The following is a 27,933-nucleotide window of genomic DNA, read 5'->3' as shown; positions in this document are numbered from 1 at the left end:
TGACTCCTCAAACTGCTCTTAAATTGCCCCAACATTTTAATCCATCCATTCAAACAGAGACAAACATATTCTAAATGGAACTTGAGCACACTCCTGAAAAGAATTGACAAGTAAAAGAGCTACTTGCGACAGAGTTAAGAGGCATTAAGTAACGGATTTACCTGTTCCATCCATCCATCCATCCATTTTTCCAACCCGCTGAATCCGAATACAGGATCACGGGGGTCTGCTGGAGCCAATCCCAGCCAACACAGGGCACAAGGCAGGAACCAATCCTGGGCAGGGTGCCAACCCACTGCAGGACACACCCACACACCAAGCACACACTAGGGCCAATTGAGAATCGCCAATCCACCTAACCTGCATGTCTTTGGATTGTGGGAGGAAACCCACACAGACACGGGGAGAACATGCAAACTCCACGCAGGGAGGACCTACCTGTTCCATTATAGTACTATACTGTAAAGCATCAGTGGTGAGAACTGATCCTGTGACCTTTTACTTTACTATTGATTGATTAGTGTAAGGTGTCAAAGGTTTTGTGCAAGAACTTCCAAGTTCACTTTTAGATACTGTTTCTTTGTCATGTTTGCTGGCATCACTACAGGCATTTTCTATTTTACATTATGTTATTCTCAATAATTTCTTTTATGCTGCAGGGAAATTTGCTTCTTAAAAATTACAATGAATCTGAATGTTTTGAATATTAAGGAGGTGCTGAGCATTCCTCCAGGGGCACGGTAGGTAACCTTATATTGGTCAAATAACTTTTTCAGTAGTAGTAGTAGAATTGTCTCAGATACAGAAAATTCTTATCTGCTTATCCAAAACATTGCTGCTGTTTACCATCATATTTACATTAAAATTTTTTTAACATTTATTATGTATTTTCTAAGTTAATAAAAAAGCTATTTTTTAATCATTTACAGAGAATATTTTTATTAAGAATTTACTTGCTTCATTAGATTAATACTTTAAATGTTTGAAAGGTTGGAATTGGTGATGACCATGCTGTAAAGTAGAACTTGTTGTTTTCTGTCTCAAGTACATTTCCTCTAGTTTAGAAACGTTTTGTCAGAAAAATCTTTTAAGCAAATTAAATATAATCAAGATGTAAACAAAACAAAATGATCAGGTTTAACCTCCTTCTCTCCCCAATATACAGTATATTTTATAACAGTTCCAACTGATGGTTCACAAATGAAATTATAAGTCCTATAGTTCCTCACCCCATCAAAGTGGGTGTAGGGAATGTTAAGAGGTTTCCTCAATAATAATGTTATCCAACAACCAATATGAGAATTTATTCATTCATATTTTAAGGAATGAAGTATGCTAGTTTTGTCTGTGTTTTTATGGTATGTGAAGAAGCACATAAAGCCCATAAAGTAAAAATAAAAAATGCCATTTTCAAAATTACAGAAGTAAAGAATAAATATTTAAAATGTTAAAGGTTTATGGTTTAAAAATTGACATTATCATATTTTATATTGAAGTGTGTTACTTTTTCTCTCATTTTTATATTTGTATATATTAAATATAGAAATTGAAAAATATATATAATTGTTATTGCCTTAAAACTATTCATGTTCACAGAACTTTCAAACCATCCAGCCGAAGCAATAATCCAAGTGACTATTCAAGCCTGTCTGATTCCCAGTTACTTTATGGATCACAGGTCTGTAATGATTATTCACAATCCCAAGAAGTGAATTTTTACTCCAGGCCATCCTCATCGTCCCAACATAGTTCTCAGGAAGTAAGTTGTCATAGGAAATGCATTTTAATAAGAAATCATCACAGAACCTGTTTGTTCCCTTTTTATATTTTGTTGAATTGTGCTATTGTTTTCTTAACAGTTCAATGAGCCCAGATTTTCGACAAAATATCAGTCAAAACCACATTTATTTGGTGGTGACTATACAGATAAAAACAAAGGTTCATATTTTGAGAAGAGTAAGGGCATATTAGAGCAGTTTGAAGTCATGAAGAAAAAGTCCAAAGAAAAGGAGGAAAGGTAAATACACCAATGTAGAGTACTTGTGCTAACTATGTTTTTTGGTTTGACTGTGTTTGCTACTTGTTGTGTAAGTATGTATTATGTAGAAAAATGTTAGCTCTAAAATGCCTTAGATTTATTTTTAATATACTGTACATTTTTACAAAAACCTATTAGTTATGAGATAGATTGTTACAATGCTAAGTTAAATAATTTAAAATTTCAACCAGTCAGTTTTAGCCAATACATTTTTAAGAGAGCACTGTTCTAATACAAACTATGAATGTGATAAAGTGATCTCCAAATAATTTTCCATACGATGTCTGAATTGACCTGTTACATTATGAGTTATTTTGAGAAGATGCTATAAATGTTTGAGTGCATTTTTTATCTTATTATTAAACATTTTTTAAATGTTAATATTTTGCAAACATTTTCTTTCAGTGAGTTTCTACATAATGGACTTTCTCATATTCACACTTCTATAGATGGGGTGAGCTTTTTAAAATAATTTTTTTAAATTAACACTTCAGCAAGAATTTGCGATGTTCATTTTACATGGGTGTAATAGTTATTAAGTTAATGATAAATTCATTCACCAAAAAATGGTGGTCTGGAGGATTAGCTTTGGTTTTGATAAAACAAAATGTTAACCTCTAATTTACATGCAATCACCTTGTTTATGCAAATCGTTTCAGCTGCTAATTGAAAAATGTTTTACAGCATTGATAAATATCCATGTTCTGGTAAACTTTTTAAGGCATTTTGTATTTTAAATGTGTTTAATGAATATTTATTACCAAAAAACAAGATTAATTGAATATTATAAATTTACATTTTCTCCACTTTTGCATTAATTCAGATGAAATTGTGCTTAGGAAGTATTGAAGAAAACTCATCTTTCATAAAGAAATTTTTATTGGAAAATTTGGATGGCTTTGCAAAGATATGTATGTATTTCCAAATAAAAATCATTTTTTTAAGATGAGCTTTAGAAAAAGCATTATACTCTTTATAGCCTGTATTTTGTTTGTTTATGTAATAAATGTTATGAATGAATATTTTAAAAACATACAATACAGTGAAAATATTTTGGAAATAATATACAGTTATATTTTTGTATGTGTTAATATTCTGTCTCTTTTTATATAAGACTCTGAGGCTCGGTTCAATGAAATGTTTTCTTTGAAAGTATACTTCCACTTACGCTATTACTGTATACTAGTTACAAATGCAGTGCAGCTGAATACGACATGAACCAGAAAACTATTTAAAAAAAAAAAAAAGAAATCAAAACAATGCAATATGGAAAATAGAAATATACTTTACATATGCATGCATCCATCCATCATCCACCACGCTATATCCTAACTACAGGGTCACGGGGGGTCTTCTGGAGCCAGTCCCAGCCAACACAGGGCGCAAGGCAGGAAACAAACCCCAGGCAGGGCGCACACACACACGCACACTAGGGACAATTTTAGAATCACCAATGCACCTAACCTGCATGTCTTTGGACTGTGGGAGGAAACCGGAGTACCCGGAGGAATCCCACGCAGACACAGGGAGAACATGCAAACTTCATGAGGGTGGTCTGAGGGCCCGACGTCCTCAAGTGGGCCCTGTGCTCACTGCCCTGCACCGTGGAGCTCAATTGGCATTTGTCATAGAATACCAGAATTGGCAGGTCCATCACTGGCGCCCTGTGCTTTTCACAGATGAAAGCAGGTTCACCCTGAGCACATGTAACAGACGTGAAAGGGTCTGGAGAAGCTGTGGAGAACGTTGTGCTGCCTGTAACATCGTTCAGCATGATCGGTTTGGTGGTGGGTCAGTGATGGTATGGGGAGGCATATCCATGGAGGGACGCACTGATCTCTACAGGCTAGACAACAGCACCTTAACTGCCATTAGGTATCGAAATGAAATCCTTGGACCCAATATCAGACCCTATGCTGGTTTAGTGGGTCCTGGGTTCCTGCTGGTGTGCGACAATACCCGGTCTCATGTGGCGAGAGTATGCAGGCAGTTCCTGGAGGATGAAGGAATTGATACCATTGACTGGCCCCCATTCTCACCTGACCTAAATCTAATAGAACACTTCTGGGACATTATGTTTTGGTCCATCCGACACCGTCATGTTGCAGCTCAGACTGTCCAGGATCTCCGTGATGCCCGGGTCCAGATCTGGAAGGAGATCCCCCAGGCCACCATCCGCTGTGTCATTAGGAGCACGCCCCCCAAACGTTGTCAGTCATGTGTACAAGCACGTGGTGGCCATACAAACTACTGAGTACGATTTGGAGTTGCTGCGATGAAATTTGGGCAAAATGGACTAGCCTGCCACATCATTTTTTCACTTTGATTTTCGGGGTGTGTTTGAATTCAGCCCTCTGTAGGTTGATAATTTTCATTTCCATCAAACAATGTGGCATTCATGCGCTCCTAACACATTACCCAGTCCATATCAGTAGAGATATCCAGCATGATATATTTTCCCCCATTGAGATCTGATGTGTTTTAAAAGTGTTCCTTTATTTTTTTTGAGGAGTTTATTTAGTACCACTTCAGGATACAGAGAAAAGAAGGAAATTTTGAAAAACTGTCAAATGAATTAACTGCTACACATTCAACAAAAGCCACATGAAGCACCTATTGAAAAGTAATAAGATCTTTATCTTTTTTTAAATTCTGAGGCCAAAGGTGTCCATCTATTATTGGTAAGAATATCCTTTCAGAATTTAGAGGTACTACAGCTAAAGGCCTGGCTTCCTATTGTAACCCTTACTTATCCCTAAAAGTTTAACTTGAATATCTTTGTAAAGTTTTAGTATTCATACAGTTTTTTTCTTATAATTGTTAAATTATTAACTGTTCCAGGATAATTAATCATAATGCAAAACAATAAAACATTTTTCTCCTAATTAATAATATAGATTATACCACACTGTGAACAGTAGAGGACACTCTTATTCCATCTCTAAAACATGTCACGATACTTACCAGAAAATACGTTTTACAAGTGCATTATTGTGGTAGAATTCAAAACTGTATTTCACTATTTAAAGAAAATTAAAACATTTAAATTAATAAAAAGATAATTAAGTAATATATAAGTGGATAGAAGGATAATCCATTAAACAGCTTTAGTATAGTTACTCTAAATATGCAAGTAATGTAATTTCCAGTTTGTCAACAAATGAGTTTGAGAAAGGACAGATATACAGACAGACAGATGTTATAATTTTAGAGTGTACTGCCAAACTTAGTAATAATTTTTTAAGAGACTTAAGATATCCTGCAGTGGACTGCTGTCCCATTCAGGGATGGTTATTTCTTTGCACAGAAAGACACTCTAGCTCCCTGCAACCCTAAATTTGGATTAAGTGAGTTGGGAGATAAATTGAAGTAGATTAGCATCAACGCGGTCACTGCTAACATTTCACAGATCATTTATCCTGAATTTGAATCCCATATCTTGTCATTATCCACATGATCTTGACACGATCTAATGAGGTGTGCATTGATTTTAAAACAGTGCTTAGCCTTCTGTACAAGCAGCTCTGGATTACCATGGAGCTTTAAAGACTCCTGAATGATAAGAAAGAGAACTTTCAAATTCTGATGACAAAAAGGCCCCGAAGAGTGTTGAAAAAATTTGAAAGAAGGGAACGAAGCTTACAAAGCTAAAATAGAAAATAATCTCACTCAAGAGTTTGAATTGGACTAGATATATTTAATGGGCTCAGTCAACCTAGGGTTTAGGTGCCGAAAGAGAATATGACAATGCTAATGCTCTGACACAATTTTTAAAAAGATATTCCCTGTCACCACCACCTTCTTTCAAAGGCCAGCTGCACCACACCATCTCTACTACATCATCAACTCCTACCACCTGAACTGATGGCCAGTGATGAGCCCAAGTTTGACAATCACTATGAGCTTTCCGTAACTGGTGATGAACTTTGTGGTATATTCTGTTTCCTGTTCAGTTTGTGAAAAACATCTTGTGCTGTTGGAGTTTAAAAGACAAGTGTCTTCTGACATCATGAAGTTGTTAAAGAGGCTGGTCATGGACGATATGTGCTATCTTATGAAAGTCCATTTGGACCCACTGCAGTTCTATCAGATGAAGATTGGAGTGGAAGGTGCAATTATCTGTCTACTCCTCAAGGCTTATTCACTTTTGGCATAGCACTGTGAGGATTATGTTTCTTTGATTTTTCCAGTGCCTTCATCCAGCCTTTCTTATTAGGGGATATGCAGGTGGATATTACGTCCTAAGTAATGGACTATTGGTCTGACATATAGTCCATTCTTATTCAGAAGGTCATGTTACTTTGCATACATTTTCAAATGATTCTGCACAAATTGGGGTTATTGACAAGGGAGATGAGACAAGAGTATAGAGTCAAGAGGAGACTTGTATAATTGTGCAAAGATAATTGTCTCCAACTTAACATCAGCAAAGTCAAGGAACTGGCTATTGACTACACATTCTTGAGGGACCACATAAATGACAGCCTGGACTGGTCTTGTACAACAGAGGCACTGCAGTATATAAGAAAGGGCAGAGCAGACCCTTCTTTTCTTAGGAAATTGCATTTCTTTAATGTGGGGGGTCATTTCTGTTCTTATAGTATTTATTGCGCTGCAAAAAGCCACATTTCCCCAAATAAAGTATCTATCACTAGCATAAACAGTAACATTTAATATATCTTAGAACTACATGTTATTAATTAAAGACAAGTATATATATTTTAAAATTATATATTCTTTAAGTACCACTTTTTCAGTATGCTTGCAATTCTTTTTCACTGCACTCATTTCAGAAGTTTCATGTTTTAGAATGAACATTTTTTCATGTTTTAAAAATGAAAAAAAAAACAACTATATTATTTAAGGACATTTGTAAAAGTAGTCTCCATTTGGTTTTCAGTGCAAGAAAAACTTTCTTCATATTATGAGTCTGTACAAAGCACACTGACATCCCAACACCAGTCTTTACAGGAGATCGAACAAACCGAGATTTCTGTAAGTGCAGTTTGATTCATTTATTGCATAAATGTGTTTTCAGTAAAATTCAATGTTCTCTAAATATGGAAATAATCAGAATGAAATAAAGTTAAATATAAAGGGAAGACCATTATAACTTGTTTACAACTTTTAAATGTTTGGGATTATTAAATATACACATTCTTATTAAAATCTGCTTCTAGTCATGTAAAATTAATATTATTTGTAACAGTCAAAATTCTATTTTTTTTGTCTTTCTTGTTTCTAGATCAAAAGTGAGACTTTTGCATTGAAGTCTGTTGTAACTACGTTTCAAGAGAACATGGAAAATATAAGATTACAAATATGCAGAGATCATCAAGAAGTTTGTGAAAAACTCAAAATATTGTCAAATATGTCTCAGTATGATGAAATTCTGTCTGTGTTAAATGAACTAACTTCAACATTTAGGCCTACCTGTAAATTAAAAGATAACTTTGTCCAGACCTCTCCTGAACTACTCAAAAATGTGTGTCTAGTCAGTGAGCACAAAACATATTTTGAAAACCATATGCTAGATCAAAAAAACTCTGATCATGCAAAAAATACATTAATAGTTAGTCCCCCAGAAAAAGAAACATTGTTATTTTGTGATTCTGGTGAATATATAAGTCAAACAAAAAATAGTAAGGCAAATAAAGTTTACAAGAGCACTGAGTTTTCTAAATCACTTATACCAGAAATAGTAAAACAAAACTGTAACCATAGTGCATCAAAGGACGAATCCCGCAGATTAAAGTATCGGTATGTGTCAAATAGAGATGAAACATTTCCAGTAAACTCTGTGGAAGTTACTTCTGCAGAAGATACGTATTCTAATCTCAGTCATGAAAAGCAAAACAAAAGGGAGAATTGTAATAAAGATGCATTTTGGCCTCAGAAACATTTAAATACTCACTTTATAGAAAATATGCATTCTAAGGAACTAGACAAAGATATGTATGATATGTATTTAAAAAACACAAAATCTCAGCCTTTTAAATATAAAACTAAAGCAGCCTTTACAGACTGCAGAAACTATAATAGTAAGACTGGATTTAAAAAGGGGCACAAAAGAAATAAAGAAGTAAAAAAGAAGTACAGAGTATTTTCAACAAGAAAAAATGCAAAGAGTAGCAGCTTAACATTTTCACAAGGTCATCATGATAAGCGTAAGTTGACGGATGACAGTGACATCGATAAATACAGATCCTATGAAGAAAACACAGTTCGAGGTTTGAGTTTCGCTGGTAAACAAGAAGCCTCTATGGTTTCTGAAGTGCCACAGCGCCTGAGAGTGATGTTACCTGTATCTTATATAGGAAATACCTTGATAGATGATAAAGAAAATGTAAATGCCAAGTACAAAGCAATTTCCAGATCGCCAAACAAACAGAATAATATGGTAGATGCATTCCATGATGATGACAGGCAGACTCGCTTTATTACAGTACTAAAAAAAACAAGACCATTTTCTTGGTTGAGTCCAATGAGCCCAGTGCTATGCATGTCCCCTGTTCCTGTAGTGAGAGCATCAACACCAAAACAAGTGAAGGAAAAGAATTTGCACTCACGCTTTTATGTGCTTAACTTTAGTGACGATTCAGATTAGAAAATGTTATAATTCGCTGCTTGTGTATTTTAATAAAATTGCAACTTTAAACCCTAAGTGCTATTTCTTTTAGAATGGTTATATTTGAAAAGTATGCTTAGAATAAACTAATTAATTGCATAATGCAGGACTTAAAAGTAGGAAAATACTTTCGACTTTAACTGTTTTTGTAATTGCTTTAGAGTATTGATATGCACAGTGCATAGCTATTTGTTTATTTAAGTTTACATAGTCTTAAAAAAACATTGGTTGATCAAATGTCTTGTTACTGTATAATCGACTTGGTTCCAATAATATTTACAGAAATTGTCGTCAATAAAATATGAATATCATTTATAATGAATTTTTTTTTTTTGAGAGATACCATTATGGGCTAGCCAGATTAGATAGACAGAATTTGGTGAGACTAACTGTAGACATGGTTGTACTCTACAACTTGGTAAAGATGCCTATGATTTGTTACTGTATCAGCAGTATCTGGTTACAAGAAAAGAGGGGATAGTTATCAAATAATCACATTGGTAGGACATAGTAGTTTCTTTATTTAAATAACACCTGGAATCGGCAAATCAATAAGCCTGTTTTATATTTTATATTCTATTAAATTTTATTTTTAGGGAAAAGTCATTTTATAGTTTCTGTTCTCATCCTAGATGTTTATGGACTCTATATAGTACACTAAATAAAGTATGATAGATACAAGGGTCATTCAGTTACAAACAGGAATTTTCATGCTCTGTTCTTATAAAGAGTGCAAGGTAGACCTGATTCATTGGACAAACACATGCATGTTTGAAGTCATTAGTAGTGCTAGCTGTCGAAGGAGGAGGTACACAGCAGTGTTGCACAGCGAATTATTATTACATTTTTGACAAATTAAGGAGTCATTCCATCTCTGATTTATCCAGCCTTAAAAATCAGTTTGGGGATGAGTGTCACTCTCAGTCTAGAGTGTATGATTGGTGCAAGTCATTCAGAGAGGGGCTATCATCTCTTTGGTCCACTTAAGGAAATTTTAGGAGGGAAGAAATTCAAGTTGAATGGGGAGGTTATTGACGCTGTGCAAGAATGGGCCAACATGCAGTCAAAAGGCTTGTACTCTTCTAGGAGTAAGAAGCTTCCTGAGCACTGGAACAAGTGGATTGCAGTGGCAGGAGACAACATAGAAAAGTAGTGTGTAAGTCATTTCATTGTATAAGTGTAGCTCATAAACGCCCCTCGTATATTGTATATTGCTTGAATATACAGTAAATTTTTCATATTTAATAAACAGTCAAAAATTTATATATTTCAGTAATTTAAAATGCATTGATCTTGGGTCAGTAGATGCAGAGTAATTATTGTTTCCTCTGTCATTTGCTTTGTTAGGTGAAACCTTATCATGTAATTTAAAAAGAACAGTTTTTCAAAGCAGCTTACAATTGCATCCAGTAGAGAGGTAAGTCCAAACACAAAAGAAAAGTCTTAAAACGTATTGCACATTTTGATTTCAAGGTAGTAAAGTGAAAGTTGTAAATAATTTATCACAGGTTTTCATCATAATTTTTTCTCAAAGAATAACAGTTGATTTCCCTGTTTACATCTGCTTGTGAGAGTTACGTTTTTTGTATGCAAACAACAATAAACACGACACCTGCAATGCAACCAGTTACAAGCAATCCAAATTACAAGTGAACTGGATGTAGAATGTGTGCCTGTAGTTGTTTAGCAAAAATGGTGATATAGTTAGAATAAATTAGTAGGTAAAGATAAAATTGCCTGAATAAAAACTGTACGAAATGCAAAAACCACAATTAAAGTAACTTTGTGATTTGCGCAAACACAATGATGAGGACAGTGATGTCTTTGGATCAGTATGTATTAGCACTCTCTACTTTGAAGCGGATGCATTTAGTAGGTCTTAGTCTTTTGTCTTTAAACCTTGGTGTTGGTCTATAATTGGTCATACTATTTAGATATGTAAGGATGTGTATCTTTTTTTTACTATAATAAAAAATGCAGTTTCATCTAACATACCACATTCCAACCAACAGCATGCCCTCATAAAATAACAAAATAAAGTAACTTGAAAAATACTAGGTTAAAAAGTCTATAAATATATCATATATTTAAAGATTTCTTTAAACTATGTCACATAGTATACTTAAACATAGTTATTGACCATTGTTATTTTGAGGTACTGAGAATAATAGATAGATACTTTATTAATCCCAAGGGGAAATTCACATATCCAGCAGCAGTATACTGATACAAAAACAATATTAAATTAAAGAATAATAAAATTGCATGTGTCAGGGATGCCAGGGGCAACGACCCGGCCGGGATGCCGTGAGGGACCGGATGTGGGTCTGCGCCCACCCTGGATCACTTGGGGGCCGCCTTCCTGGTTGCTCTGGGGGCCACGGGTTGAGGGCATGGAAGCCCCACCCTGTAAGGGCCCGTGGTCACCGCCAGGAGGCGCCCCAATGCCTTGGGGACCTGTTACCTCAGCACTTCCGCCACACCAGGAAGGCGTAGGCGTGGCCAATGAAGGAGTGTCGGGAATCACCTGGAGCTCATCCGGGAGAATATAAAAGGGGCCGTCTCCCTTCATTCAGGGCTGGAGTCGGGTGGAAGCAGGGCGAGGCAGAAGAGAGTGTGGAGGCGGCCTGAAGAAAGGCATTTTGTGTCCAGGACTGTGTGTTTTGAGGTTTGTGCATGTGACTAAGTCTGAGTGACTTTAATATTTGTAAATATTGTATATATAATAAACGTGTGGTCGTGACAAACAACATGTCTGCCTGTCTGTGTCCGGGTCAGCTCCACACATGTAAAAACAGACAATAACTTTGAATAATGTTAGCATTTACTCCCCCGGGTGGAAATGAAGAGTCGCATAGTGTGGTAGAGGAACGATCCCCTCAGTCTGTTACTGAAGCTACTTTGCCTGGAGATGACACTGTTCAGTGGATGCAGTGGATTCTTCATGATTGACAGGACTTTGCTTAATGCCCGTTGCTCTGCTACACATGTTAAACTGTCCAGCTTTATTCTTACAATAGAGCCTGCCTTCTTAACAAGTTTGTCCAGGCGTGAGATGTCCTTCTTCTTTATGCTGCTTCCCCAGCACACCACTGCGTAGAAGAGGGCACTCGCCACAACCGTCTGGTAGAACATCTGCAGCATCTTATTGCAGATGTTGTAGGACACCAACCTTCTAAGAAAGTACAGTCGGCTCTGACCTTTCTTACACAGAGCATCAGTATTGGCAGTCCAGTCCAATTTGTCATCCAGCTGCACTCCCAGATATTTATAGGTCTGCACCCTCTGCACACAATCACCTCTGATGATCATGGGGTCCATGAGGGGCCTGGGCCTCCTAAAATCCACTACCAGTTCCTTGGTCTTGCTGGTGTTCAGGTGTAAGAGGTTTGAGTCACACCATTTAACAAAGTCTTTGATTAGCTTCCTGTACTCCTCCTCCTGCCCACTCCTGATGCAGCCCAAAATAGCAGTGTCATCGGTGAACTTTTGCACGTGGCAGGACTCCGAATCGTATCGGAGGTCCGATGTATATAGGCTGAATAGTACCGGAGAAAGCCCAGTCCCCTGCGGCGCTCCTGTGTTGCTGACCACAATGTCAGACCTGCAGTTCCCAAGACGCACATATTGAGGTCTGTCTGTAAGATAGTCCACGATCCATGCCACCAGGTATGAATCTACTCCCATCTCTGTCAGCTTCTCTCTAAGGAGCAGAGGTTGGATGGTGTTGAAGGCACTAGAGAAGTCCAGAAACATAATTCTTACAGCACCACTGCCTCTGTCCAAGTGGGAGAGGGATCAGTGTAGCATATAGATGATGGCATCCTCCGCTCCCACCTTCTCCTGGTATGCGAACTGCAGAGGGTCGAGAGCGTGGTGGACCTGTGGCCACAGGTGGTGAAGCAGCAGCCGCTCCATAGTCTTCATCACATGTGACGTCAGAGCGACAGGCCAGAAGTCGTTTATCTCACTAGGACGTGATACCTTTGGGACTGGGGTGATACAAGATGTTTTCCAAAGCCTCAGGACTCTCCCCTGCTCCAGGCTCAGGTTGAAGATTCACTGTAGAGGACTTCCCAGCTCCAACGCAAAAGACTTCAGCAGTCGTGGAGATGCTCCATCTGGACCCGCTGCTTTGCAACCTGCACTGCTATAATTGTGGGTGGGGATGTCTCACCTATGCTGATATCAGCAGAATGATGGTTGTAGGATGAAGTACTCCTAGGTGAGAGTGGGCTAGGGTGGTCAACATAATACAACATTCTCAAACCCACTTAATCCAGGATAATTGGTTGCTGCTGCCCCGCCAGGCAGCACTGAGTGAAAGGCAGGAAACTGCACTGGGACCAGTACACCAAAGAACCCACAAACACTTGACTAATATGGAATAGCCGTAAACGCACGTCTGTGAGATGTGGGAGGAAAACACACACCAACACAGGGATAAGGTGCTGACTAGATGAAGAATTAAAACTCAGGAAATTGGCAGCAGTCCTATTAACTGTGCCACTATGATACACTGTTTTATTGAACACTATTATTTTTTTTAATTCACTGTTTTAAAATGCAGCCTTAGTAATGCTGCTCCACTGGGCCCTGGGTTCACATCCTGGCCCACTCCATGGGAAGTTTTCCCTTTTTCTGTTGTTTTTTTTTTTTTATCGAGGTTCTCCAGTTTTCCTCCAAAGACTTACACGCTTGATTAATTGGTAACTTCTAAGTGCCTCATGCAATGCACTGGTATCCCATCTAGGTGTTCACACCACATGCCCAGTGCTGGCACCAACTATCCACAACCCTGAACTTTAAAAGGTGGTCAGAAAATGGATGGATATGTACAATTTTACAATAGTTAAACCTATTAATGAGAAATGTGCATTATGAAATAATAAATTAAATAATATTAATAGCTGAATATTAACATAAGAATTCATCCACCCATTTTGTAAACTGCTTACCTAATTTAGGGTCAAATGCAACAAAAATGATAATACAATATACTGTATACAAAATGCTTAGTGAGAAATTGTGGAGGAAATTCCTTTTAAATAGATCTTTTTTGGACATTTATTTTAAAAATAATGGATATTTCAAAGCAAGAAACAGTGCATTACTTGGTTTGACTAAACAAATACTGTATTTTTTTTTAAATTATCCTCATTGCATAGCATTATGACATAAAACAGGTATATCTGGGTTGGTCTTATAATGCGGTCTTGACTGATTGGTAAGTACATAGTTTTAAAATGCAGAAAAACTTCTTAAATCATAAATAGTGATTTATTTGGAACAGAATTATTCATACAGCATAGGACAAGGTTGTAAAATTGCCAGATAACCAAAATATTTGTTGTCTGACTTTTAATTCTAGAGAATGCTAAACTGTGTCAAGTATATGGAGATGTTTATGCTTTCTCCAAGACAATAAATAGTCTTACCGTGTATTTTTCTTTATCCAGATCTACAATGTATTTGTAAATATGTTTTTGCTTTTAGTGGTTATTAAATATATATTTAAATATTCAGCAAAATCAACCAGCATGTGATTCTTTGCATATATGTTCTAAATAACCCATGTCTTAAAATGCAGCATTTCTACACTTTAACGCTAATTACACTTTAGTCATTAGTTGGCCAGCAACATTCAGAATATCTTCTATCTTGTAAAGGTCCTTCAAAAAAACAGACATTTTTACTTAGCCTTCAATGTTTAATGACATATACTGTATACAGCTGCTCATTGTATTCGTCAGTGTCCAAGACACACTGATGTGTAACTGTATTTCTCCTAATCACCAAGTCCTTTCCTTGAATCCACTTATTTGATTACAAGATCACAGGAAGCCAGAGTAAAGCCTGGCCATATTGTGTGTAAGGCTAGGATCAATTTTGGCTTCACTACACATATTTATTATTGCCCTGGCTTCAGTATATTATCTGTATTAGGTGTTCAATTCATTTCTCAGTAACAGATTACTTTTAATTTTCGCATCATATGTTTGACTAAATGGTGATGGCAGCTTTTTAGACCACTAGTACATTTTTTCCCAGAAATGCCCATTTATATATTTCATAAGTCGGCCACCTTTAGATTTAAGTTTTCCAGCAGTAAAAGAAGACATGAGTCTGTTTTGTTCATGTGTACCATTTGTTTGTGATGTATAATGCAGGTCAGCCTGGCAGAGATCAATGCAACTACTTTAGTTCTGTCAATTAAAACCTGTCTGTTATAATAATACAGTTAGTAAATGACTTGACCACGAAGATAGTGTTTTATATACTGACCTGTTTAAAAAGCACCTGTTTAGTGCCTTTTAATGTTTTTAATTTCTAAACAAACACAGTCAAGTATAAATGGACTATTGCATTTGGTTAAATGGAACACTACCCTGGTTACACACATCATTTGCTCATTTCTTTTAAATAGATACGTTTATAAAGTAAAAAAAAAGACAAAAATAAGACCAATGTAAAACTAGGAGACAGAAACATATTGCAGTTATAAGTTAACCACATATTATGCTGGAAATATCCAAAATATTTCACAACCAGCACTATATATTACCAAAAAGTAGGTGATGTGGTGATTACAGCCATTTATTCAAATCCTGGAAAAGGCTCGGTTTCTGGAGGTTTTCCTGTCACACCCCAAATCTGTTAGTTTCACTCTAAATTGGCCTGTGGTGTGCATGTGTAATAAAAAAATAATAAAAATAATAATACATTTTATTTATTGGACACCTTTCTAAACACTCAAAGTCACCATAGAAAGAGTTAAACAATAAAATAGGAACAGATAAAAATAAAATCAACAGTAATGCAGCAAGTAAGAAGTAACAAACTTGCAATAAAATCATGAACAAATAATAAAATCATATTTGATATGCCAATTTGAAGAGGTGTGTTTTAAGAGTAGTTTTAAAATTTTGTTATTGAGTCTAGTTGGTGAATATAAGCAGCGAGAGATGTGTGCCCCCCCATCTGGCGCTGGTTTCTGCCTTGCACCCATTGATGCTGGCATAGGGTCCAGTCCCCAGGATAACTGATGTACAATAATAATAAAAAAAAAAATAACTGCCACCACTTCTTTAAATACTGAGCCAGTGCTTTGTTGCACACTTTTCATAAATGTTTCATACTCTTTGTAAATATTTTCCATTTTTATTTAAACTCAGACACACTTACCTGAGTCAAACTGCTGGACAGAACTGGGTTTTGGCCTCTATGTATTATTATCATCCCTATCCTATTGAATTATTCCACTTAGTTTTGAACATCAATGAAGATTTCAAATAAAATCTACTTTGAAAAGGAGATTTTAAATACCCTCATTTTTGGTAGAATCCTTTAAACAAGTTACATTCGTTTTTAGCATGGCAAAAGCGTCTTCTTTCTATTTTTTTCATGAGTGCTTGTGGAAGATTTTGTGGTGTTTGCACGAACACTGATGATTAATTAATGGATTCACAAATGGTGACATTAATGGCTTTTATTACAATGTATTTCTTAATCAGCTATCATCCTGCCATCAGTTGCTGCTAAATAACTATTTTGGAAAAGTGTAAGAAAGAATCTTAGGTAGCAAGTTGAATGAAAGTTATACCCGATACCACAATTACAAAAGGTATGCACTAGTTCTTTTTTACATTAATGTGTGTGTGTATTTACAAATATGCTGAGCAGAACTTTTAAAATATGTTTTTTTTAAGCAAGGATTATAAATAATTGTTCTTTAAAGACATTAAAGACCTGTTTGGAATCAAAGGCAAAAACAGTTGCAAACCACCGACACCAACCAATGTCACTACGTGAAATCTAATTGCATTATGCTTCTTTTTCAAAATAAAAAAATCAGCCAATTAAATTCTTAGTGTTACACATATATAATCTATCTATCTATCTATATATATATATATATATATATATATATATATATATATATATATATATATATATATATATATATATATATATATATATATATATATATATATATATATATATATATATATAAAGTCCTATCTTGGTCTCATCAGACCAGAGAATCTTATTTCTCACCATCTCAGAGTCCTTCAGGTGTCTTGAAAACTCCAAGATAGAACTTTTTGGCCTTAATTCTAAGCGGTATGTGTGGAGACAACCAGGCACTGCTCATCACTTGTCCAATACAGTCCCCACAGTGAAGCATGGCGGTGGCAGCATCATGCTGTGCGGGTGTTTTTCAGCTGCAGGGACAGGACGACTGGTTGCAATTGAGAGAAAGATGAATGCGGCCAAGTACAGGGATATCCTGGACAAAAACCTTCTCCAGGGTGCTAAGGACCTCAGACTGGGCTGAAGGTTTACCTTCCAACAAGACAATGACCCTAAGCACACAGCTAAAATAACGAAGGAGTGGCTTCACAACAACTCTGTGACTGTTCTTGAATGGCCCAGCCAGAGCCCTGACTTAAACCCAATTGAGCATCTCTGGAGAGACCTAAAAATGTCTGTCCACCAACATTTACCATCCAACCTGACAGAACTGGAGAGGATCTGCAAGGCAGAATGGCAGAGGATCCCCAAATCCAGATGTGAAAAACTTGTTGCATCTTTCCCAAGAAGACTCATGGCTGTGCTCAAAAGGGTGCTTCTACTAAATACTGAGCAAAGGGTCTGAATACTTAGGACCATGTGATATTTCAGTTTTTCTTTAATAAATCTGCAACAATTTCAAAAATTCTTTTTTTTTGTCTGTCAATATGGGGTGCTGTGTGTACATTAATGAGGGAAAAAATCAATTTAAATGATTTTAGCAAATGGCTGCAATATAACAAAGAGTGAAAAATTGAAGGGGATCTGAATACTTTCCGTACCCACTGTATGTAATATATATATATATATATATATATATATATATATATATATATATATATATATATATATATATATATATATTGTCACAAGAACGAGACATTGACAGATAAAGAGTTGGGGCAGCCACCCGTATATTGTGGTATCCTGGCTGCAAAAGTCGTTTTCTTTAACAAAATACAGAGCACTGAAGTGCACACAACCGAGTCCAAAACAAGACTAAAGAAACAAAGGAAAAGGGGCAGGTTTTAAAGGGGGAGACAGGAAGTGAGGTCGTATGGATCCGCACGTGGTCTTCCACCATTGGCTCAGAGCGGAGGTGACATCAGAGGGACTGGAGCTGGTGTGGCCGACTTCCATTGGCTCAGTCCCGAAGTGATGTCAGGTGATCCAGGTGAAATCCCCGGGATGGTCTACAGGCAAGGGAGAAAAGAGTCAGTGCACTCTGCCACACCCGGCATGCCTCGAACTGCCTTCACTCAAGCCCTTTAGCTGCCTCCCATGCGCGTGTGTGACAAGGCCCCCTTAGCCCAGACCCGACGGGTCGGGCGACCTAACCGAGAGGTCGTGAACCCGAAAAGAGCATCAGCGTTGGCGTGGAGTGCGCCCCGGCGATGAACGAGCGAAAACTTGTACGGCTGCAGGTCAAGAAACCACCGGGTGACCCGCGGATTCGACTCCTTGTGGAGGGCCATCCACTGTAGGGTGCATGGTCCGTGACAAGGGTGAATTCCGCCCAACAGGTAGTACCTCAGCTGAGTAATCGCCCATTTAATCGCCAGAGCCTCCCTCTCCACCGCAGCATACCTGGTCTCCGGTCCAACAGTTTCCGCTCAGGAACATGATGGGGTGCTCCACACCATCGACGCTTTGGCTCAGCACGGCGCCCAGGCCTGTGTCCGAAGCGTCCGTCTGGAGGATGAAAGGCAAAGAAAAGTTAGGTGCCATCAAAACAGGTGTGGACGTAAGGGCCTGCTTTAAGTCACCAAATGCAGCGCCTGTTTTTTCAGTCCATGCCACAAATGTTCGGGCCCTCTTCTTTGTTAAATCAGTCAAGGCGCCGCTCTCCAAAACCGGGTACAAACCGGCGGTAGTACCCGCTAACCGAAAGGCTTGGACTTGCCGCTTGGTTCGTGGACGGGGCCATTTCAGAATGGCATCAATTTTGGAGCACTGTGGCCTTACAGGTACCCCGACCCACCAGGTAGCCTAAATATTTGGCTCGCTTAATCCAAGAAGCATTTCTGGGATTAATCCGAGCCCGCCTCACCAAGTGTCCGTAATACCGCTTGGACATGCTGTAGGTGTTCCTTCCATGTGCTGGAATAGATGACCACGTCATCCAGGTAGGCAGCACTGTATGAGTTATGAGGCCGAAGCACTTTGTCCACCAGACGCTGAAAGGTTGCTGGAGCCCGTGTAACCCAAATGGAAGGACACGATACTGCCAGTGTCCGCTAGGGGTACTAAACGCGGTTTTTCCTTCGGAGTCCGTTAAAGGAACCTGCCAGTACCCTTTCGTCATGTCAAGTGTGGTCAGGTATTGAGCCTGTCCAAGCCTCTCGAGGAGGTCGTCCACGCGTGGCATTGGATAAGCATCAAATTGGGAGACTTGATTAAGCCGACGGAAGTCATTGCAGAACCTCCAACTTCCGTCAGGCTTACCGACGAGCACAATGGGGCTGGACCAGGGACTATAACTTTCCTCAATCACACCTAGCTCCAGCATGCGCTTGATCTCAAGCTCCACTTCAGCCTTTTTTGCCTCGGGAAGACGATACGGGCGTTCTCGGACAACAACCCCGGCTCTGTCACGATGTTGTGCTCAATCAGAGAGGTCCTTCCGGGGTTCTCACTGACTACCTCCCGACGGTCCGGATAACTGTTTCCAGCTCCTGCCGCTGTCTGGGACTTAAGTCCGTGCGAAGTTAAGGTCGTGTGTGTGCGAAGAGTGAGCGGGCTGGCCGGAGGAGGGATCGGGGTCCCTGTCCTTCCACGGTTTCAGCAGGTTCACATGATAAACCCGCTCCTTTGGCCGACGATTGGGTTGACTCACCAAATAGTCGACCAGTCCCTTCCTCTCCTTAACTTCAGAGGGGCCCTGCCAGTGGGCAAGCAATTTAGAGTGGGAGGTAGGCACTAGGACCATGACCCGATCTCCGGGCGGAACTCCCGAAGAGACGTGCGCGTTGTAGTACCGGGCCTGCTGCTTGAGCCTCCTCCATGTGACTTTTAAGGACAGGCCGAATTTTTCCAAATCTATCGCGTAACTGCGCGATATATTCCAGTATGTTTGTGGAGGGAAGAGCCTCTTCTTCCCAGCCTTCTTTCAAAATATCTAATATGCCCCGAGGTTGTCGCCCGTATAGTAGTTCAAAGGGGAGAACCCGTGGAGGCTTGTGGGACTTCCGATAGGCAAAAGGACGAGGGGGAGGAGCTGATCCCAGTTCCTTCCATCCTCGCTGACCACCTTACGCAGCATTTGCTTGAGAGTTTGATTAAACCTCTCTACTAATCCGTCGGTTTGAGGATGATACACGAGGTCTTTAAATGCTTTATTTTCAGTAATCTGGCAGTCTCCTTGAACGTTTCCGAGGTGAAGGGGGTCCCCTGGTCTGTCAAGACTTCTTTGGGGATCCCCACGCGCAATACCCCTAGTAATTCCGTGCGATGGCTTTAGAGGTAGCTGAGCGCAACGGAACAGCTTCGGGGTATCGTGTAGCGTAATCCACGAGGACTAAAATGTACTTGTGTCCTCGGGCTGAGGGCTCCAGGGTCCCACCAGGTCGACCCCGATTCTGTGGAAGGGAACGTCAATCAGTGGAATAGGAACAAGAGGAGCACGGTCCCTCCTAGGAATTTGTCGCAGTTGACACTCCGGGCAGGAAGCGCCAAAGCGGCGAACCTCCTCATTAATTCCTGGCCAGTAGAAACGGAGCTTGATCCGCTCCAGAGTTTTTTCGGTGCCCAGGTGGCCACCTAGGAGGTGGGCGTGTGCTAGCTCACAGACCTGCCGCCGGAAGGTACGCGCACTAGCAGCAGCCTCGTCTCCTGCCCGTCATGCATTGCTACACGGTAAAGGAGGTCATTATCTAGCACAAAGTAGGGGCCCTGTGGCATCGACTGATTAGTGCGCTGGCCATTGACAAGGACCACTGCATTTTTTACAAACTTCAGGGAGTCATCATTCCATTGCTCCCTTCTAAAAGAAGCCGGCGTTTCTTTAAATTGGAACCGCAACACGGAGAGAGGGTCAGCGTCGACCTCAATGGGCGTGGTTTCCTCCCGCTCCGCCGGCGTTGGTGGATGCCGTGTTAGCCCGCGACGGCCCGGGAGTTGCCACGTCAGTCAGGGCGACTGCTTCGTCTCTCTCTGCCGGCTGATTACACGGCGTGGAGGCAGCTTGAGACGGGTTATCTCCGTCCATAACGAGGCCCAAATTAACCCCGGGAGTGGTATGTGTCTCACCGCTTTTGATTTTAGACCAGTCCCGCCCTAGTATCACCGGGTGTGGAGGATCAGGTAGGACGCTACGGTGAGCTTACGAACTGACCCTCCGTAACTGATGACACAGCGGCGGACCTGTACCAGCGGATGTCTCCGTGGACACAGGTTATACCGGTCTTAAATTTAGCCACTGTTGCGGTTGCACAAAGCGGCGGGCAACAATTGAAATGTTGCTGCCGGAGTCGAACAAACCTGTGGTCTTGTGTCCGTTGGCGATCACCACGCCAGTATGTGGGACCGCCAGCGGATTAGCCAGAGCACACCAACCCTCCTCACCCTCCACCTGCATTCCTCCTTGCCTCCAAGCGGTTTGCGCCCGCGCCGCGGACGCCATACGGCTCCGGATTGTACAGGGTGGGGCTAGGTCTTGGAACGCCCGGCTGAGTTTGACATGAGGACGGTTCTGCTCCCCCAGAGTGTGAGGCCGCCCTCTGCGTCTCCATAAGCTCTATGAGCTCAGACATGTTCTTGAACCGCCGCCCCAAACCGGCTGGGTGAAGCCACGGGGAAGCGCTTCCAGGAGCAGATAGCAAGCTACCTGCTCTATTATTTGGTAGGGCGTGTTTTCAAATGGCCGTAGCCAATGCCCTACCATTGCCCATAAGGACCAGGCTTGTTTGTTGGTCGGCCGCTCAGGGTCCAACCTCCATTTTTTTATTTTATTCACCTGCCAGTCTGGGGCACCCCTAGGTGGTAAATGGGGCTTTGGTTTCGCAGGGAGGCAGGCACTCTCCCCCAAGAGAGCATACTGAGTCCCTTTGCCTCCCTCCAGGGCAGCCCAATTCTGTGAGCCCCACCCGCACACTCCCTGGCCACTCCAGATGGGCTAGTTATGAGTGCCGGGAGCGGAGCCCGCACCGGGTCACGCCGAACCACGGGCACCCTCCCGCCTGAATCCTCGGCCCCGGTACGCTCCCACCTGGGTATATTGCAGGTCCTGTCCCCTTCTCCTCCGGGACTTCTCCATCCTGCCGACTACGCCACTGTCACAAGAACGAGACATTGACAGATAAAGAGTTGGGGCAGCCACCCGTATATTGTGGTATCCTGGCTGCAAAAGTCGTTTTCTTTAACAAAATACAGAGCACTGAAGTGCACACAACCGAGTCCAAAACAAGACTAAAGAAACAAAGGAAAAGGGGCAGGTTTTAAAGGGGAGACAGGAAGTGAGGTCGTATGGATCCGCACGTGGTCTTCCACCATTGGCTCAGAGCGGAGGTGACATCAGAGGGACTGGAGCTGGTGTGGCCGACTTCCATTGGCTCAGTCCCGAAGTGATGTCAGGTGATCCAGGTGAAATCCCCGGGATGGTCTACAGGCAAGGGAGAAAAGAGTCAGTGCACTCTGCCACACCCCGGCATGCCTCCGAACTGCCTTCACTCAAGCCCTTTAGCTGCCTCCCATGCGCACGTGTGTGACAATATATATATATATATATATATATATGCAGCAATCCAAGCTGTAAGAAAACAGTAAAAAGGAGGCGTGTCAGACGTCGTGGTACATTTTCTGATGCAGCTAGACGAAAACAACTTCATGATGCTGCCGCCAAATACACAAAACAATTACTCTGACAATCATGTCACGTTATTTTTAAAATGTTTCCTTTTCTTTTTCATAACTTCAACACACGACATCGCTATGCGTTGGGGTATTTTGCTGTACAGTATATATATATATATATATATATATATATATATATATGACAGCAACACTCATAACAGTGACAAATTACATTGACAATCATGTTACGTTATTTTCCAAATGTTTCCTTTTCTTTCCTTCTTTAACACACTACTTCTCCGCTGCGAAGCGCGGGTATTCTGCTAGTATATATATATATATCTCCTGTATTTAATTATCATTAAAACCTTGAATAACCCAACATGTTATGTCATGGGCAAAAATAAAAAAGGGAATATGCCGGTGGAACAGAAGTCCCATTACACTCTAGACTTTAACTGCTCAAGTCTGGCTTGGTTTTCTATTATCAGATTATAGTGATTTATTGACTGAGCTTACTGTACCTCTGAAAAGTGTTGCATATTTAAGTTTTGTTTCTGTAAACCATAGGCATTTGCCCTTTAATCTAAGCACTTGGTTCCATTATCTTGTCACATAATATTGTAAACCATATCAGAAGCAAAAGGTACAAGGCAGAAAACTAATTTTGAATGAGACCCTAGTTCTTTATAGGACACAGTCACACCGGAACAATTAAGAACCAATAACTAACCCATCTAAATTATGGAAGACGTCTAGAACACATAAAACCTGTGCACAAGTAGTTTAATGTGCAAAGCTAAAACAGAGTAACCAAGCTGAGATCTAAACCTTTGTCATCAGAGCTGTGAGGCTGCAATGGCAACAACTGCACTGAAGGAATTTTTGATACTTCACATTAATTAACAATTTGGATTAATAATGTTTTCTTTTATTTCATAAATCTGCTTGATTTGTTTGTATTTGTAATAAATAATTTTTGATTTTTAATTTATTAGTTTATCTAAAATCAGTAAAAGTATTTATGGTTCCAACTTTTCTTTTTTACAAAATTTCAAACCATTAGTAATTTTAACAAGTGCCATTTCTGTACTGTGGAGAGGACGAAAACCAGACTGGAACTCTTCATACAAATTATTATGAGATAAGTGGGAGTGAAGGTGGATAGCTACTATATTTTCAAGAATTTTGGAGATGAAGGCCAGATTAGAAATAGGGTGAAAATTACTGAAGTTAGTAGGATTGGCACCAGGTTTTTTCAGTATTGGGGTTATTGTAGCAGTTTTAAAAGATGTAGGAACAGTACCAGTGGTGAAAGAAGAATGAATTATAGCAGAAATAAGGGGGACCAGAGAGGGATGCAGCTGACAAGTAGATGGCTTAGATTTACGGACAAGATCTGAGATTTCTGAGAAGGTGGGAAGCTGGAAAGAGCAAAATGAGTCAATAGGTGGGTGTAGTTCAGAGAAATACTGAGAGAATCTGGACTGAGATGCTTATGTATCCTCTGCATTTTCTCACTAAAAAAGGACATAAGGAAATTACAAAAAGCAGTTGAGTACAGGTGAGATGGTAAAGAGTCTGTAGGTTGTGTAATATTATTAAGTAATGAAAACAATGACTTGGTCTTACAGTACCTTTATTAGAGGAAATTAACTGAGTGTAATAGTTGGATTTGATTTGATTTGAGCTATACAGTCCTTAAAATAAAGTGCATGATTTTTATGCATCTCTTTGTGGACAAAGAGTCCAGTTTTTTATGTAATCATTCAAGTTGCCTGCCATTGGCTTTCAGAAACCAGGGGGCAGAAAAAGAAAAGGAAACAGGTCTAGTTTTTAACGGAGTGAGAGAATTAAGAATACCATTGAGTCCAGTGTTATAGTATGAGACCAATTCTTCAAGAGTGGATAAATTATAAAAGTCCATGTGGGAATCAATTCTAGAGTAAAGAAAAACAAGTTAATATTCTTAATATTGTGGAAAGATATGAGATGGGGAAGCTTAGTATTAGAAATGAAAGGAGATAATGATCAGTTATAGTGAGTTCATCTGCTGTAAGATCGAGAGGGACAACACCAGAGCAGTAGATCAGGTCCAAGATATGTCCTTTAGAGTGTGTGGGAACATCAGTACAGTATACTGCTGGTATCCAAAACTCTGAAGGCAAGATAAAAAGTCTCTAGTAAGAGAGATATTGATATTGTCCATATGTATAGTAAAATACTCCAATAGAATGTTTGAAGAAATTGTAGATAAATGGGTAAGAAAGTTAGCAAGGTTGTTCAAAAAATCTATGTTTGATTTGGGACAGTAGACAATTGCAATGATGGTAGGAATAGGCCTGGACAATTGACGCACAGTAGATTCAAAAGAACTAACAGCAGGAGCAGACAACGGCAGGACTTTCCACTTCTCGCGATAAAGTATCTCAAGACCTCCTCCTCGGCCAGAGGCATGGGGTTGACAAATGTCAACAAACCAAACCCCGGCGGGTGGATTCATTAAGTTGAAAAAAGTCTTAATGTTGTTGCCATGTCTCGGTTAAACAGAGAAAGTCAAACTTATGGTTGTTGAGGAGATCCTGGATAAGATGGCCCTGACATCTCCAAACAAGTTGGGAAGAAAAAAAAAATGCATATATTAAAATCTGTGAAACAATATTATGAAGCCCTTGCAGTGATCAGCAACACATGTTAAAACCAGTGAGTGGACAATCCAGCATTTTTATCTAACAGAAAAAAATAATGGAAGTTCATCTTCCCCCTTGAGTAGCTTGAAATGAGATGTTGCATCATGGTTGTTTAAGATGCCCAGCTTGTCTGTCTGCAAGCCTTGGCAGCTTAGAAGAGGTTTCTACAAGAGCTGGCATTCCATCTAAAGCTCCTCCACATACCTAAGTTGCAGTTTCAAGGGTAGTGTTATGCCCTTAGTGATTATTAAGCTAAATACAGGAATAAATACATTGATAGTTATTCTGATTCTTTTGAAGACTTCAGGGGAAAAATAAGCAAACATTAGTATCTGATAAAATGTTAATACTGTTTTAGTAAAATATAGAAATTACATTCTGCATTGCTCAATCACTTACAATAATACGATGGTTAACTTCACATAAGAGAAAAAAGTCAAAGTCTTTATAAGACAGCAGGCAGGTAAACTATTTAATTGGTAAACACAGTCATTTGTCAGTTTAATTCAACAAAATGAAGATTACATAGCATGTTGCAAAACCGAGCGTGGTACATACTGTACGAGTTGAATCTGAAACCCGGAAAAGCAGTGGCAAAAGAAAAATACAGTAGGCACAAACAGTATATACAGTAAATACATGTTGCATATACAGCTATTACTATCTCACTTTAATAAACCAGTAGGCTAGTTATTGTTTTGCTGTTGTAGTTAACAGACTAAATACCAAGAGTGTGTGCGAGGGGGTCATGCATGTGACTGGTGCCTCATTCAAAATTAGTTCCCGCCTTCTACCAGATGCTGCTACAGTAGTAGGCTCTGGACCCTGAGCTGGATTAAGCAAATTTGAGGATGTTATATTATGGCATGTAATGTAGAATAAAGCGGGTACCCGTTTACAGCAAAACAGACCCGTCTCTTGTAGAGCGAATTCTCTCCAGTTTGGCTATTTTTGGCACCACAGCTACACCACAAAAACAGCATAATAACTACATAAACTAATTCCCTGTTTATATTTTAACTGAAGTTATTCAATATTTTAACTTAGAAAAATTATCAGTAAATTTCTCATGCAAGATGATTTTAATCTATACATCAAAATGTGTACATAATTTAGTCAAAAAATAATTCTATGCCAACACATTAAAAGGACTGCAGTGTATTACAGCACAGAAGGCAACCAAGCACAACTGACTTGGATCAAATCTACTTTCTAACATCAATTCAGGTACTCTCCATGACAGCTGGACAATTCATAAAGACCTTTTAGTTGAGCTACCACCTTTGTGATTGAAAGAAGACAGTTATGGGGTTCTCTGCCTCTACTGAGGATGCCATTGAGTTCCTTCCTACGGGGTATATGTTGGCATGGCCCTGTGAAGGAAACCTAAAGCCAGAGCAAAAACAGGCGAGTAAGTTTCATCTCTTTCTCTCTTCGAACTGGTTTGCATGTTCTTAAGAATTCTTACGAGGCAGGGAAGGCGGTCATCCTGTTACCACCTCAACTCAGCTAATGGAGAAGCAGACAGAAAGTGGGCAATTGTCTCAGTAATTGAGTCACAGACCTCATGCCCATCCATCCATTATCCAACCTGCTATATCCTAACTACAGAGTCACGGGGGTCTGCTGGAGCCAATCCCAGCCAATACAGGGCGCAAGGCAGAAAACAAACCCCAGGCAGGGTGCCAGCCCACCGCCACATACCTCATGTTTCTATTAAAAATTCAGAGTTGATAGATGGCTTTTGTTGTCTCAACCTAAACTAGAGAGAATTCACTTGTATCATCTTTTAGTTGTCCTTTTAGCAAAGACAGCCAGCTTTGGTCACAAATCTTTGCACACTACTTCTATTTTTAATTGTATCCTTATAGTGACTGAAACAAAATCGTTCATAAGCTCACTCTCCATTATAGGAAGGAGCTTGGTAGTGCAAAGGGATCCTCAAAGTAGAATTACTGCTTCCTCAGGTCAAGAAGAACACATTGAGGTGATCTGGCCATGTAGTTAGAATACTTGAATTGTTCAAGTCACAGCCCAGTGGGGGAATGAGCAGACACTGAACAAGTTGTACAGATTCCACCTGTCAGTTGGCCTGGGAATTCCTCATTAGGTATCAGAAAAAGCTGCCAAGAATTGATCAGTCAGGTCAGCTCAGCTCATCATGCTGTCATTGTAACCCTCATCAGGAGTTAAAGTGAATATAAATATTGTTTGGTACATGTTTGCAGTGTTTATTCTGCATAGAAAACAGTATTGTCCCGATTTAACATCCGTGCACAACCCGCATCGTGATGCCTTAAGTCCCTTGTCTGTTTCCCCCTCTGTCTGTCTCCGCTATTTATTCTGATAAGATTATGCTTGTACTGTATGCTCAGCAAATTTCTTTATTAAATATCTGAGAATGTAGAAATATCATTACAATAAAGGTGTTATCAAATAAGAGTCATAGGGTCAATTAAAGGTGATGCTTCATGCTATTGTTTCAGAAGTCTTGCATGTCAGGATGGGCCAGCAAATTCAAATAAGTGCTAATATCAATTCATTGATTTTTCCAGACTGGAAATGCCGTGCTGGCTTTAGCCCAGTGTGACTTTTGAATCACCATTTGTATAGAAGGCCTCAAGAGAGCAGTCTGTCCCATGGATTTCCACTCATCTCTAATGGAATAACCAAAAGAAAAGAGGTACATTTATTTATTATTGCCTTATTAAAAC

The 27,933-nt window shown here is 39.6% G+C and overlaps 1 protein-coding gene across 1 annotated transcript; it reads left to right on the top strand.

Annotated features, from left to right (window-relative positions):
* The first annotated feature begins 663 nt into the window (after nt 1–663).
* Nucleotides 664–8,931, top strand: LOC120540638 (interactor of HORMAD1 protein 1). The gene is made up of 7 exons (XM_039771569.1): nt 664–740; nt 1,597–1,759; nt 1,860–2,017; nt 2,444–2,492; nt 2,862–2,949; nt 6,939–7,033; nt 7,284–8,931. The coding sequence occupies exons 1-7, from the start codon at nt 685–687 to the stop codon at nt 8,643–8,645; spliced, it is 1,971 nt and encodes a 656-aa protein (XP_039627503.1). The 5' UTR covers nt 664–684; the 3' UTR covers nt 8,646–8,931.
* Nucleotides 8,932–27,933: the final 19,002 nt, after the last annotated feature.

The sequence above is a fragment of the Polypterus senegalus genome, chromosome 12, assembly GCF_016835505.1.
Source record: "Polypterus senegalus isolate Bchr_013 chromosome 12, ASM1683550v1, whole genome shotgun sequence".
Classification (NCBI taxonomy): domain Eukaryota; kingdom Metazoa; phylum Chordata; class Cladistia; order Polypteriformes; family Polypteridae; genus Polypterus; species Polypterus senegalus.
Note: the sequence above shows the minus strand (reverse complement) of the source record. Positions and strands in the feature narration are given on the sequence as shown.